The following is a 15,758-nucleotide window of genomic DNA, read 5'->3' as shown; positions in this document are numbered from 1 at the left end:
GCTTAGTCCGTGAATGGGAAAGGGAGACAAAGTTTGTGGAATTTGTGAAAAAAGGCCAAGCACTGAAAATCTATAGACTGAGAGAAAACTTACCTTCATTCACTAATGCTGCTACTTATTTTCTAAAATTCATGAAATATTAAACCAGGTTTTGTATGAAGTTTATTTTGTTAAAGAATAAGAGGAATAGAGACCAAGAACTGTTACTTCAAATCTGTTTTAATACATCTTCAAGGACAAAATAAACAGGTGTGGATCAAAAATCATTTGAAAAAATCTGCATAAGGTGTAAGTATAGATTGCACATTACTATGGAAATGCTTCATTTTCTTTCCTGTTATAAAGTGCATTATGCCAGAACTGTAAGACCATATATAGCCGAATACAAAAGCTTCAAAATCCTATCCTGAATGTGTTAGGAAGTGTAAATCTCACTAGGAAGGCCATATTGTAAGTGTCAGAAAATATCTCAAAAACATTACTGTGCAGGAGGGAATCTGTAACTGCTATTTTAAAAAACTGTAATCTTTACCACAAATTATGGATTTTCAGTAAACATTTTCCCTTATTCTTCCATCCAGATATCAAACAGGATGATGCATAAGCCAGTTTTAGCCATTATTATTGAATTTGGCTGGGGAGAAAGAAGTAGTTAAATTAATCACAGTGATTGTTATTAAATGAAATTCCAAACAATACAAAATAACATACATGGAAAACAGCCAAAATTAAAGGAAATTTATGTTAAAATGTTCCTATTAAGCACTGTGTCTCTCAGTAGATTAAAGAGCTTTTTCATAAAAGCCTGAACTTATTCACATTTAACTCAATGACAGCACATGTAAAATTTAATAGGAGTAGAACTTTTATTTAAAATAGCCATGCTATGAAATGAAATGCATGATATTATTTTTATGGTAACAGAGTAAGTCATGGGATAATTGCCTGTTACATCATGCTCACGGCAACATCACTGGGTTTTTTGATGAATCCTTGAAATCAAGGACAAGCCATGTGGATTTAATGGATACTTAATGGAAAAATGGAAAATAAAAAGATTAGATGGAAAGCAATCCTGTGAAAATTATGCTATAAAAGCTATTGTCTCCAATATGCCAAATACTCAGTTTGGAGTTGATAATTTAATCCAGTTATTCAGCACACCAAGTGGCTCGTTAGTCACTGTGGACTTTGCCTATAAATCAACCAAAGTTTAAATATAGTGGCCACCTCCCAGCACAAATGCATGAGGAAGATGGGGCCAAGAAAAGGAACAGCTCTAGATCATTCAGAAGGCAAATGTCACAGGGTCAAGCCGTGTGAAAACAAAACTTAATTACTGTATCTCCAAGCATCTTTATGCTTCAAGTACCTCATATGAATGAGGCCCACTTCACAGCGCTTGTGATAATTAGCACTTAGCAAGTACCTTTCAGAAGTGCTTTGCAAACATTAAATAAGGTCAGAAATCTCATTGGTCTTTCATCAGAACAGCTATAACTATGATGGGGAGAGCTTCCTCCTCAGTTCAGATCAAGGACTGCAGGGCTTGACCCAGGGAACTCCAAAAGGCAGTATTGAAGAGGTGAGGATGTATTATTGACTGCAATTTTACAGATTGCAAAACCAGCAGCAGTGAGATTAAACAATTTGTCAAAGATGGACAAAGGAGTTAAAACAGAAGTAAGGTTCACAGCTTTGGGATCTTTTTTGTCGGGTTTTTTAAGAGACAAAAGGTATTTGCTTGTGCATTAAGCCAGACTCCATAATGAACTGGGGCATGGAGAGACTGCACCAGAACTGGATGGTGTAAGAATTCTGCATTACAAGCAGCAAAACATCCAGAAACAGTTGCATTTAGTCCTTTGCACTGATACTTTTAAAAGTGTTTTTTGACAGAAATGGCTTTGAACATTATTTGCTATTTGATACTGAGTGAGATGAGACAAAGGGGATGAGTATGGCACATTCTCCTGACAGGTTTTCCTTTTTTCCCCATTTTTCATGCCAAGTGTCATTGTTTTGTACCCTTGGAGTTACCATGTCAGAAAAGGGCTGTTTTTACACACTGCATAATGGCACCACTGAGGATGTGATGCCATTTCTACACCCCATGGGAATGATACAAAAATATTGTTTTAGCTCTTTGAGACATATATTAAAAAGGAACATCTACTTGGAGAATTTTGCAGTTAGGGAGTAACTCTGTCTCTATAATGATCTTGTTCTTCTACAAGAGGTGGGCCTTTTTTGAGAGCTCTTGATGCATAACCACTACAAATTAGAAGATCCACAAAGAAGTCCAACTGCATTCTTGAAGGTTCTGGGACCTCTCCACAGCTTCTACATGTCCCAACCCTGGCTGCCACGAGTCATCCCCTTCTATAAATAGGCATTACATTTTGCTGAGGAAGGTCAAAATGTGTGTGGGGTGTAAATACTGCAGCAGTCATCATTGAGTCATGCATTGATTTATTCTTGGAAACCTCTGAGCTGTGGAAGCCTTACAGAGCCACAAGTCCCAAGTTCCTCAACAGAGTACCACAGGAGAACTTGGGAAACTTCAATCACAGCACTAGCAGGAAGAAATGTCCCAGGTTTGTGGAGAAAATGCAGTGTGCTGTTTCAGCTCCATTCTTTTCATGTGTTTTGTACCCTGAGGACTCTCCTTCCACCTTCACTCATTCCTTTTCCTACTGCATAAAAGGGAGGCCACACACCTGACAGTCTCCAGCTTGTTAGTACTCAGAATAGTTCAAAGAATTATTAAACAGGTCAGACTTCCCCAATTTGGCCCCTTTACAGATGTTATCTCAGTTACTTGAATGGGCTTTGTGATAAATACATTTTACATTTTAGCTGCTCTCCATTCATTTTAGTAGGCTATCAAAAAACATTATATAAAAATTACACATAATTGTGTTTGCCTTGCTTTGTGCAGTCAAAAATACTCACCTAACTTTGCTGTGTTTTATAAACTGAAAATATTTATAATTCAACCAATTTCTGTGCATGGTATCTATTGTAGTACTGCCAACCCAGATACACAGATATTTTAACATATGAAGAAAAAATCCAAGCTTCACAATTCTAAAGTTACCCAATAATTACCTCATGAGGCTTGATACTGGTTTCAGCAAGGAGAAATACTACATAGGTGTAAAGTACTTTCAAATAGTAACATGGATCAATTGAAAAAAAATATTTCCATATTTTGTTAGGAGTACTTTTTTGATGATGGACACCAAGGAGATTTTACACTGAATTTACTGAGAACTTAAATAAAATGTTACAATACAGAATATATGTTTTTTTTTTTTTTTCTATTTAATTCCTAGAAGAATTTGTTTGTTTTAAATAGCATTTCCATTTCAAGAGGAAGCAGTAAGGAACCGATGAACGCCAAGTTGTGCTTCTCATCACTGAAGTTCTTCATTTGTTTAAAACAGCTGGATCATCGACTCTCTTGATTTCCCAACTCCAACCCATTTCACTAGGGAGGAAAACACATCTGTTAGAACAATTACTGAGAGTAAACACTGTAATCAATGAGCTGGAGTAATTTTCACCTTTCATCATGTTTCACTACAGACTGACCAATTTTAGAGAGGAAGTTTCATTGCAAACATCCCTCTACTCCAGCTGCACTACTGGACTAAAAGTGCAGTATACTGAAGCTTGAAAGCATGAAGTAATAATACCATAAACACAAAGCATTGCAGATGAAAGGCCTAATAGAAGGTCAGGAATGTTTGTTGCAGGTTTAAGTGCAATTGTTTTGAGTGACAGGATGTTCAGCTACATCCCTGCAGAGAGGAAGCCAGAGTTATGTCAGACTCTGAAGTCTGCATGATGTGGAACAGGAGATAGTGATGCCTACATACTGCAATATTTTTAAATGTAAGGCTCTAACTATAAACATTACCCAGTGTGAGCAGCCACCCCAAATTCCACACTGTAGCAGTTCCACTGCAGTTTTATTGCCCATGCTATGGAATTGACTGTGGGTAGGTCTCCTTTAGCCATCAAACCTAGCAAGGCATCCTGACTTTGCACAGCAAACCAGAGGAGTAAAGGTAAGGGGAGCTGTATTTACACATCCCTTGTGTGTCCTTGACCACACACAGGCCAGTCTCTGAGTTTCAGTCTCTGCTATCAGATGTTTTCTGACCCATGACTGATACAAGAATTGCCATGGCTGTAACCAGCCTGTACTCCACTGATGTGACCTTTGAGGTGCTTTATGGAAAACAAAAGCACACATGCCAGCTGACTAAGTTTGTTACTGTGGAAATTCTCTTGCAAATGCCACCATTCATGCCACACCTAGCTCTTGGCACATCGAGAGCTCTAGCAGTTAGGTTTGAAGAAAACTGGGTGGCTTGACCTTTGCAGATTGATGTTAAGATTCTCATTTTTCCAGAGTGGAAGAACTGGGCTAAGCAATCTTGTACCTGTTATGCAACACAACTCCTTGTATGAGTAAGAATGGAAGAAAACAAACCAAAACAAAGACATCTAAGTTCAAACAGGGATGCAGTGCAGGATGCAGAGAGAAAGGGGGAGATGAGGACATCAGCCTCACTACACACTGAAGCACAGTGCACAGACCCCCAAGTTTTCACTGACAGAAGGTGGCCATTTGCCAAGAACAACACATGTTTATCCTTCCTCTGGTTAAATCCTTGCCAGCAGCAGCTTGGAGCTCTCTGCAGCACTGCAGACCTGCCTGCTGAACACCCCCCTTTGCTGCTTCTTGGCAAGCTGTCACCCCCATCAGCCCAACCACTGGTACTTTCATTCCCTCCTGCCCAAATAAAGTGAATCCAACTACCAATTGAGCACTTTCACAGAGCTGTGTCTGTCTGCTGTGGCATCCTCATATGGACACCTACAAAGGAACATACCTGGCACACCAACATGGTTTTCCACACAGCGGATGTAATTCTGGGCCTTGGGTGGGAGGTCCTCCCATTTTCGTGCTCCAGTTGTGTCAGCTTTCCACCCAGGCATTGTTTCATACTCTACTTCTACCTTCTGTAGTATCTCCTGGTTAGCTGTGGAAGGACAACTTTTGTCACATTTGATTTTAGCTGCTCTGCCTGAAGAGAACAGACCTATGGCTCTTGAACAATAAAGTCCTTTGACAGCAAAAATCTGAGAGATGAGGAAATAGTATTTTTACAGGTTTATTCAATCATTCACTCCTTTATTCTTAATTGAGGTTAAATCCTGATAAATCTGATTCAAGAGGATCCAGGCATGCAGTTTCCTCTTCCAAAAACTGTAGAATGTACTCTCTGCTGTCAACATGGAGTCAACAACAACATTACAGTTTTATTTTTGAGGAAATAAGAGTTTTTGAGGTTTACAGTATTTCCACTTTTTGTTTCAGATTTGCATAGAATAAAAGAGTAGACAAGGCATTACTGTGTCAGAAAGTTCCATCTTTACACAACAAGGTTAAATCAGTCTTCTGAAAAACTCTGATGTCTACAAGCTTTTCCCCACTGGAATTCTCATTATGTCCACAGCCAGGAACCACCAAAAGTGTAGGGAAAGCTGGCTGCTGCCAATCCACCCTGTGGCTCTGGAATCCCCTATAGCTCAGCAGAACAAACCCCTTTTCTTGGCAGAGACTGTTATGTATATCTTGAAAACATCATTAATGTAAAAACATTATATATCATTACATCTAAAAAGTGAATCATTATTGAGAGGGCAATATATATTTTTATTAATCACAGTGTTGTTGCTGTTAATAAAGCTTAATAAAGCTATCTAGAAGCAGATTTATTCTGCTGGTTTCCATCTCATTTTTGTACAGCTTTTATTTCAATTTTGCTTCATTAAATGCTATTGCCAGTGATGCAGTCACTGACTCGAGCCTTGCTGACTTTCAGCCTCCTGATTTTGCCAATAAAAAATCTAATGGCACAACACATTAGGGCCTCTCCCCAACAAAAGATTTTATTTGTTCTGAAGTTCTTGTACATTGTACACAGATGCAAAGTAAATGGAAAATTCCAATGTAATGGTACAGCAATCTTTACACAGATACTGCATTTCCATAAATTGCCATAGATTGTCTTGTGAAAAAGAAATCAAGTCTGATTTTAAAAAGCAAAATTGGCTTAACAGGCAGGAAAGAAAAAAAGGAACATAGAGGTTTAACAACTTACCTGGAAAATATGGAATTCTTTTTCCACCCAATTTGTAGGCAACACCAATTTTAATTTCATCAAGGACATCAAGAATATCCAGTTTTGTCAATGCCAAACTGCACAAAAAACATCAGTTAGTTACACACATGATGAATCCCCTTTTTAATACTTTCCTTCTTTTTTTTTTTCCCTTTCAAAAATCCAGCTCAAGCAACCCAGACAGAAGAAAGACACAAATTTATTAAACTGTTGTTAACTGGATTCACACCTCTGGGATGAACACTCGCCTGAGATACCACAAGACATTTCCAAATGCTTGGCTGCTCACACAGGTTCAGCTCAGTGCATGGAAACACACCCTGACTGTGGAAAGGGGCACCTGCTGGGCCTGGTTTAGATGGGTTTGACACATAACATCACTGACAGGGACTATTTCTGTTATTCCTACTCATTCACAACAACTGTCTGACAGATTGAATGACTGAGTACACTTTTATAACAGAACAAGCATAGTCTGGTTACTAAAACCACATGTGCAGCTCATTAGGAAGGATCCCATCCTGCCTTTCAGTGACTGGGCTGTGCTGTCAGTTTAATGAACCTTATTAATTTTGTGAATGAACACATCAGGAGACAAAAATGGAACCTCGAGAAGAGGCATTATTCCACTGTATTATTCAGTGAATTGAATAAAACTGCAATTTAAAACTAGTCAAATTCTCCAAAACAATATTCTAGATGTTGCCTGACACGAATCTGAGCAGCTAAGGATTTAGACAGGTATGTGCATATAGTCCAGGCTATATGTGCTCAATAAGTACATGATGAATGAAAAGATTAAGAGACTTTTTGAGAAAGAAGCACCATAGAGCCAGTTCTTCAACTTTTTTTAATCTTCCCATGTTTTTTAGCTATCACAGTTATCAGAGAAGACATAGTTTTGTTGATAGGAGTGCAAAATATAAATCAAAAATAAATAAATAAATAAAGCAAAATAGAAATCCAACTAAAAAAAGCACCAAAGCTAAAAACCCCTTTTGATAAATTAATGAACAAGACCATTGTTCCTTTGTGACATTAGTAGCATAAATGATATCAAATTATGTTTCAGTCTATAATATATTAAAATGCCCAGGGTCATGCATTTGCATATATTTATAGTTTGTCTGAATGTATCAACCAAGGAAGCACATGGTCTCAAAGAAAATAAAACTTGGCCCATTAAAAGCAGAATTTATAACACAGTATTTCACTACACCTTTGTAAATAAATGAACCTGGAATGAAAGCTGTGCCAGTTGCTGTACCCTTGTATCACTCCATTAATTTCACTTATCAAGGCAGTGGCTCCAAATAATGCAGAATTGGTCCTACAAGTAGGATCCATTAGAGTCAGCCAAACTCACACCCAACAGGTTTTAGACCATGGCACAAGTCAGTATGAAAGCACTGGATCAAAAACACTGCAGTAAACTGTTAGAAAACCAATATATTGATTCAATCTACACTGTTCATCTGATGAAAGCAAAGTGAAAACATGTACCAAAAAAATCACAGCTATCATGTTGCAAAATCACTTAATTTGAAAAACAAAAAAGTCAAAGGAATTAGATTATTATTAGCCTTAAGACAATTCTCAGTTGCCCACTGTGCACCATTGTATTGCTTAAAACGTGACACTTTACTGGACTTATATTAATGTTACCTACATATTTATTCTGCGAAGCACAAAATTATCCCTTCCAAATGTAGCGCAAAATCTGTGATGCTTACGCAGTGAATCCGTTGATCATATGAGCATATTTCAAAATGACCAGATCTAACCAGCCACAGCGCCTCTTTCTGCCCGTAGTTACCCCCCACTCATGGCCACGGGACTGTAAGAGATCTCCAATTTCCTAAAATAAGACAGAGAGAATGCTGATGGTGTTTTACTGAAAGCCTGGCTGGAAAACAAATACAAACAAATACAGACAAAGAGCAAGAAAAATACAATTTTTCCAATTTGAAAGCTTTTTTTTAGGAAAAAAAAATTACTAGGAGAGGACTAAGGCATTTAACAATCCCCTCATGCACAGGATTTTTGTATTGCTAGCATTTCAATTCACATATTTAATATAACTTTTGTGTTCCAAGGAGAGACTTTTCTCCCTTCTTCATCCAATAGGAAGATTTTCTTAACAATTCAGTCCTTTATAAAATTTCGTTTGCATTTAATTTCTTCATCTGGTTTTTTGACATCTTTTTGGGGTCAAGACTTGGTAAATGCTTGGGACAAGACCAATGCTTGTACAAGGTCTAGGTCAAAACACCTCCTTGCTTCTACCACAGTGTGAGACTGCCAGTTGTTCCATTCAGACTGGCAGTGGCTATACTATGGAAAAAATAAAGAAGGAAGAAACTTTATGTTCATGATTCATAAACCCAAAGGATACCATCAACTCATCTGAGCCATTAAAGAAAGGATTTCAGTGACTAAATCCTTAAATTAGATTCAGAAGACTGCCCTAGAGATTGCTGCTTGCATAGCTCACAATCAATATCCTGAACTTTCTAGTTTCTTGATAATGCAAATAAAGCAGACAGTTTAAAATAACCAAAATCTCCCCCCTTCTTTTTATCGCCCTGTTTGTGCATGACTGGCTGACACACACACCACATTTATTCTATAAATCACACAGAACACAGGCTGTTAAGCACAGAAGTTGTTGTAATTTAAGCTCTTCTGGGATGCACTGACAGTTCCAGTCCACAACAAACTCTCTCCACTGAAATACACCTAATGATGTTACATAAGATGATGACATCTGTTTTCACACTGATCATTACAGCAGAAGTGTGGTCACTGCAATGCAATATCATCACACTCATGTTTCTCATGACAAACACCATAATGTAATTCTCTTCTCTTCATGGGTGTGATTGCTCAGCATTATTATCACCCTGCTTATTTATCAGTGGAAAACCCTTACCCCATTGTGTCAGGACCCAGGACATTCCTCTGGCTGCCCTGGGTGATTTGAGACCCTGGCAAATGGCTCAGAGACCTTGGCATGGAGTCAAAAACAGCTGTGCCTTTGATTTTAGTCAATGGAAAAAATTACCAACTTTGTGTGAAGAGTTACAAGCCACAAGAATTTGAGTAGAAAGATAGTTAATTTGTCACAGGGTGAAAAAGTAGAATTTTGGGATTTTAGAATGGGGGTTCAAGAAGCAAGATGGAGGAATCTGGGCGTGTCCCGTCCTTCTTCTCTTTCTTCTTGTCCTCCATCTTCTGCTGGGATGGTGACACTTTTTGATTGATTTTGAGTAGAGACAGAGTGTATAACATAGGTGATAGGTATTGGAAAATGATTGTAAATGAAGTATACGTAGTTTGTAGTATAAAAAGTTAACACCACCCCAAGGGCAGTCACACAGATAGGAAAAAACAAACAACCCTGAAAAGAAGAACCGACGAATCTTGACTTCTTCTTTGGTTGCTGGGCTGGGAACAAAAAGACTTTCTAATAACTCAGAGGTCATCTCAACCACAGAAACCTTTACCCCATGGCGCAGTTACTTGTTGCCAGCTGTGCAGAGCCCATTTTGTAGCCTACAAACAACACCTACATTGATCTGCTCGGTGGGGAAGGCGCCGATGCCCACGCGGGTGGTGTAGGCCTTCACCACGCCGTACACATCGCCCACGTGCTGCGGAGGAACGCCCAGCCCGGTGCACACGCCGCCCACGGTGCAGTTCGAGGAGGTCACAAAGGGATACGTGCCTGCCAGGAAAACACAGCAGCACAGCCCTCTGTCAGCAATGGGGAACAAACAAAGGCTGGTTTTTATCCGTTCAAAGAAGGTTTTCGCTTCTATGTTTGGCTTTAAAGCTAAACTGGAACTGCAGCCAAAGAGGGAGGCAAATTCTTTTTATTATGTGTCATTCATCCTTTACATCTTTCACCGAGGATTGCACACAAGGGAGAAATTCAAGAGCATCTCAATATTACCTCCATTAGGCACGGGATCTATTATATGATGCTTCTGCTGTGTAAAGTTTTTTTCTTAATGTTCTGTGTATCACAGAAATTATTTCCATTACATTCATGGAGAGCCTGGTGTAAAGGTCACAGACTGGCATTCCCAATGCTCTGCACAAGTGGCTCTGAGTATTTCCCACAAATTGTCTAAGTCTTAAGAGTTACTCATGATCTCTACACAGTGACTCTGGACTGGAGAATCTCTTGAGTCCTTAATTTTTTCTTCATTGATTTAATTAGACTATTGGTAAGAAAACAGAGCAGAGACCAACTGTAGTGGCAAGATTCAGAGGTTGCTGCACCAGTTTAATCCTCCTCCCATGGCAGAGGAATTACCTAAACTGCACTGCAATGAGTACCTGGATTGTTTGGCAATGTGCACACACATTTAAAAGCAATCAAGACAAGAATATCTGCAGTGAAATTTCAGCTGCACTGGAATAAACTTCAGTAAAAATCAATATTTGAGCACTAAACACTAATCCTGCTAATGATACAATCTCTGTTTTAATGACTTTTACTTCTGGGAGATCTGTTCCTATTAAGGAAAGACTATTTTCTCTATTTTCCTGCTGTTTGCAAAGTCAATATAAATACAAATCAAAACAAAACTGATCTCTTAGGAGTTAAGCTGAGTTCACAATATAACTTACCAAAGTCAATATCAAGTAGTGCTGCATTGGCTCCTTCAACAAGGATCTTCTTTGGGGAGCCATGAAGAGCTTCATACATAAAATACACACCATCTCGAACCATGGGTCTTATTTTTTCAGCATATCCCTGCAAATAGAGTACAAATGTCAGCTTCCCCAGACAATAGCTGCAAGCAGGGAACACTGTGTTCACTTTTGAAAGACAAAACATACAGATAAGTCTAAGCTTCCAGCCTCAATAACTGTGTTTCCTGAAAAATACAACCATTAGTTTATACTCCTTTCAATCTATTGAACCACTCATATAAGAAAACTTGACTTATTATGGCATTAGAATGCCTTAATTTCTGTGTCATTTCTGTTCACAGAGATGTGGTGTGCCTACTGAATTTTGTTGCTATAGTCTTTAGATAGTGTGTTATAGTCTAGCCACTGAGAATAGGACTTAGAACTAGTCCAAGCACCAAAAGACAAACATATCAGCCCTTTTGAACATTAAAAAATATCCTCAGGGTGTCAGCTCCAAAAACTTATAAGAAAAAACATGGGAAAGGTAAGAGATATTTTTAATATCCTCTTTTCTTACATATCCATGAAAGCTGTTTTACCTGCGGGTCTTCTGGATTTATTTGCAAAAAGACAATTTTCTTGTAATACCAGGATCTTGAAACATGCTTTCAAAAACAATTCTTCAGTAAGCAAGGAAGTCCCACTGACACACTGGACACTAATTGAAATCATCACCCTGCGTTCTCTTGACTTCTTTGATACAACAGTCATTTTAAACAACATTCAAAAAGTAAAATATTAGAGGAGAGTTAAATCCTCCACAGAGCTTTAATGCCTACAGTAAGAGAGAACATTCTACTAAAAAGCATAGCTACTGTTTATTAAAGCTTTCATAATAATGAACATGTGTATTTTTCATATAAATTAGCTCAGTAAGTGGTATGTCTGGTACACTTCATTTTTATCTTTTAAAATTAAAATAAATATTTCAGGTGGTAAATCCTTACCTTTAGCTTTTTCAATTGTCCTTCTGTATCAATTTCCAATGAGGGAAACATTGACTTGTACTGTTGTGCCAGGTTTTTAAATCTGTAAAATATTGAAATTGTATCTATGAGGAACACAGTCACAGAATCACAGAACCTTTGGCAAGAACTCAGTTTTTATTATGCACAGTATATAATGAAAGCTATAGGGAGAAAATACTCAGAACTCTGACACCTCAACCAGTGCATTTCCCAATTTTCAAAATTCCAGTTTAAATTATGAGAAACTCTGTGAAGTACAGGAAATACACACACACACATTCTTTCCAGTTTTCTTCTCCTTCTAGACAATTTATATACATAATTCAGACACATATTTAAAAACATCTCCTTAAAAGCAAATCTGTCAGGCAAAATGTATCGCTCTTTAACACAATATTTACAAATGAAAATAGTTGTACCTTGAAGAAAATTCATCAAAGTCAGAGAGGAGGTCACAAATCCGAAGGCCTGTTCGTGCAGCTTTGGAAGAATATGTTGGTCCAATCCCCTTTTTTGTTGTGCCAATACTAAGTAAAAAGAAACACCCCCCTCAAAATGTATAAATACATGCAAAAATACACTTTATGCCAAGTAATTTTGTCAAAGCGAAATCATATAATGGGCAGGATGTCCGAGACATAAAAAGATATTTAAGTTTTATAATAATAAATATATTAACAGCTTTCAGGCTTTGCATAAGTATTGCTAATATTTATGGTATTCAGTAAAGCATGAGGCCTTGAGTCTGGCTGACAGTTTGTTCAATAACATAAGTAAGGACAGAATAGAAGCAAAGAATTATTAACATCAACAAGGCTCTTCAGAGACAAACAGCATTTCTGTTCTCCAAAATTACACTGATTTTCCAAATTTGTGTAACTATTAATGAAATGAGGGTGTTGGAAATATTTACTTTTTGCCTTCTTGTGCTTGACGTTGCACTTCCTGGAGCCCATCTACTGCCTGGTGAAAGTCAAACACTGCAGTGGAAAATCAAATGGATATAGTGAGACAACAAAGGAGAAAAATATTCTTGAAATCACAGACATCCATAATTTCAAGACAAAGTGCCTCTGCTGTCATTGACACTGCACAGGCCTCCTCAAGTGAAAACAGAGGGAGAATTCCTTAAACGTTGTGAAAACATGTAAAACATCACTCTTCAGTGGACACAGACTCCATTATCATGCTTCAGATTACACAACATAATAAGAAGCTGTGTTAGATCAAATACACAGCTGCTCTGTGGAATAATAATTTAATTTAACCTCATGAGCTAAGCAATCATTTGTGAGGGCTTTTTCCCCTTCACTCTTCACTTACCTATATGTGCTCTATCTGATATAATCAGTCTTTTCTCCCAGTCTTTCAAACCTGTCAAAAGATGAAGAAAGGTAGGGTTTCAGCTGTGCTGATTGGTTGAGCTTTGACATTGACTTTTACTTTTTCTGTCTTTTTGCTAGTTTATATGGCTTCTTGTTAAGATAACTGTAGACAAAACGGATAAACCACAAGACAATATCAAATAGCAGCAATGTTTCTGTTGAGGAACTTTTCTCATTTTTGACTTATCAGCTTTCTCATTTTGGTATGGACAAAGATACTTCTTAAATGCCAGAATGCTGTGGCTTACACAAAATTCTTTAAATAAATATTCTTGTTTAATTTGCTACACAACACATCACTTAAACTCTATTTGTGCCTCAGAAAATAAAGAATTTCTATATAGAAACATAAAACAATCTAAGAAGTAGAGGATTTTGGAAGTTCATAGGGTCTAAAGCCTTGCTCAAATCAGAACCAACTGAGTTTATATTTGGGCACAGAAATTTTGGGTTAAATCATTCCTATTTGAGGTCAAGGGAAGCTTAGCACACACTTCAGCATTGATTTTCTTTCCAATGTGGCATCAAATGCCACAGAACTCCAAGAAACCCATGAAAAGACTGCTTTTGAAAATACATCTAAAGACTGCCACACATTTCAACATTTTAAATACTGTTTTCTCATTTAAAATGTTATTAGTGCACTGAATACTTATGGTCAGAAAACAGCTTACAAAAACACTCAATCTGGCTGCCAATACAAAGGTAGGTTAAAAATTACTTGATACAAACCTTTCTTTTCATTCTTTTCAGCTTCTTCAAACAGGCCTGGTAAATGTATAACCACTCCATTACCTTTGGGAACATAAATGATTTATTTTAAAGCAAGGAATAAACCACTTATTTTTAGAATGTAAGGCCTGTAAGGCATTTTAGTATCTAAGGCCTCTACCTGCTATGTAAAATTTTATTTAAGAAGTAAAACTAGAGTTCACACAAAGTGATCTTGAGGACTTTTTGGATAAATCCTGATTTGGGGTAGGCAGCTGCTGGGCTGCTAAGCTCAGGGAAAGCAGAGCTGGTTTGTTCCAGGCATGAACACCAGACTGCTGCACAGCCAGCTGAGCTAAGCAGATTCTTGTCTTTGTTCAGGGTGGACTTTGCCCTGCGACTCCAGCCTCAATTGTTCACAGGGAAAAGCTCAAAGAACTCCCTGGCCTTACCACACTGACAGGCCTGGTTGAAAATATTTAAATCTTCTTCAATATTCAGGTCTTTGTCTTAAACTCAGCTCCAACTAGTGCTGTGATACATTAGTAATGCTTTCCCCCTGCTTTTGAGCTACAAAATAGAACCCACGAGCAATAAAGAGCAGTGTGGTGAGACATGGAGGATTAGTGATGCAGTGGGCTGGAAACAGCTGCTGCCTCCTTCTTGGGAATGTCAGAAATATATGCAAGAGCCTGTCTCAGCCTAAATTTAGCATAACTCAAGTTATAGTCGTTACTAATTGATGAGGGAGTAAATAGGAAAGCAAGACAACACACCATATTTAGCTGAAAGAAAAAATTTTTAATAGATTCTAGTTATCCATTTGGAAATTATTATATGGAACAAAACTGAAACTCTATGACTCACTAGAACTTACACTCATTTCTTGAACAGTCTGTACATGATTTCTCTCAGAAATAATCAAAACTTTGGACAAGAGGCTTAAATTTGCCTACCATTTAAATATGAGTTTAATGTCCAGTGAATGCTGCAAATCTTTTTATGATGCCATCTGCACCAAGTATCTTTATAGCACAATAAAGCATCACCCTAAACAGCTGGTGATGTGAACGAAAAGGGGACTGGATAATGACCTCCTAAGTAGATCCCTGCATTTTGGGGCCTATTTCTGGAAGTCAGTAAAGAGCTGTGAGAGACAATTTTTATTATTTATTTAGCTAAGTCCTGTCATTTGTGTGCTCAAAGAATAGCACATCTATTTCTGAAAGTATAAAAAGAGAGTGCAAGTAGATGGTGGGGTCCAAATTTTACCATAAAGTATAAGAAGGAACATGATAAGATGTTCTTGCTTTCAGTTTTCTAACAGTGGAAATTAAACTGACACTGAAAGTAGAGTAACTCTTCCTGTTAAAGCAGCAGTGAAATAAAAGGCAAACATCTGAAGCTAAAGCAAATCTGACTGAGAGTTATGTTTTTCTTTCCTTGTTACTGCAAAGTACAGTTCTAGCTATCCACTACACAATGTCATTTTATAGTAATTTCCAAAATGTCTTACCAATAAAAGAAATTGCCTTTGGATTAATGATGCCACTAGGAAATAGGTGAAAATCATATTCTTTCCCATCAACAACGACAGTATGGCCTGCATTATTCCCACCCTGCAAGAGACAGAAACGTGAAGAATAATGGTGTAACCTCTAAGCAGATGATTTGGCAAGAGTATCTTTCTTTTATTTATACATTTCTTTGGTCACTCCTTCCTCCACCTTACAGTTTCTTAACAAGCTTTAGCATTGTAAAAAGGGCTCAAACAGGACAGTGAG

General features: G+C 37.7%; 1 protein-coding gene across 1 annotated transcript in view; it reads right to left on the bottom strand.

Annotated features, from left to right (window-relative positions):
- Positions 1-201: 201 nt before the first annotated feature.
- The window catches only part of ADSS1 (adenylosuccinate synthase 1), a 28,334-nt gene continuing 12,777 nt past the window's right edge, over positions 202-15,758 (bottom strand). Inside the window, exons 2-13 of the mRNA XM_058025948.1 lie at positions 15,491-15,593; positions 13,996-14,058; positions 13,202-13,252; positions 12,792-12,858; positions 12,298-12,405; positions 11,858-11,939; positions 10,842-10,968; positions 9,776-9,930; positions 7,937-8,061; positions 6,183-6,280; positions 4,908-5,057; positions 202-3,493 (exon numbers count right to left, since the gene is read on the bottom strand). Of these exons, the coding sequence (XP_057881931.1) occupies positions 3,441-3,493; positions 4,908-5,057; positions 6,183-6,280; positions 7,937-8,061; positions 9,776-9,930; positions 10,842-10,968; positions 11,858-11,939; positions 12,298-12,405; positions 12,792-12,858; positions 13,202-13,252; positions 13,996-14,058; positions 15,491-15,593 (1,182 nt within the window). The 3' untranslated portion in view covers positions 202-3,440. The remainder of the gene's footprint in view (positions 3,494-4,907; positions 5,058-6,182; positions 6,281-7,936; positions 8,062-9,775; positions 9,931-10,841; positions 10,969-11,857; positions 11,940-12,297; positions 12,406-12,791; positions 12,859-13,201; positions 13,253-13,995; positions 14,059-15,490; positions 15,594-15,758) is intronic.

The sequence above is a fragment of the Melospiza georgiana genome, chromosome 6, assembly GCF_028018845.1.
Source record: "Melospiza georgiana isolate bMelGeo1 chromosome 6, bMelGeo1.pri, whole genome shotgun sequence".
NCBI classification, from domain to species: Eukaryota; Metazoa; Chordata; class Aves; order Passeriformes; family Passerellidae; genus Melospiza; species Melospiza georgiana.
The sequence above is the reverse complement of the archived record's forward strand: the minus strand, read 5'-3'. Positions and strand labels throughout refer to the sequence as shown.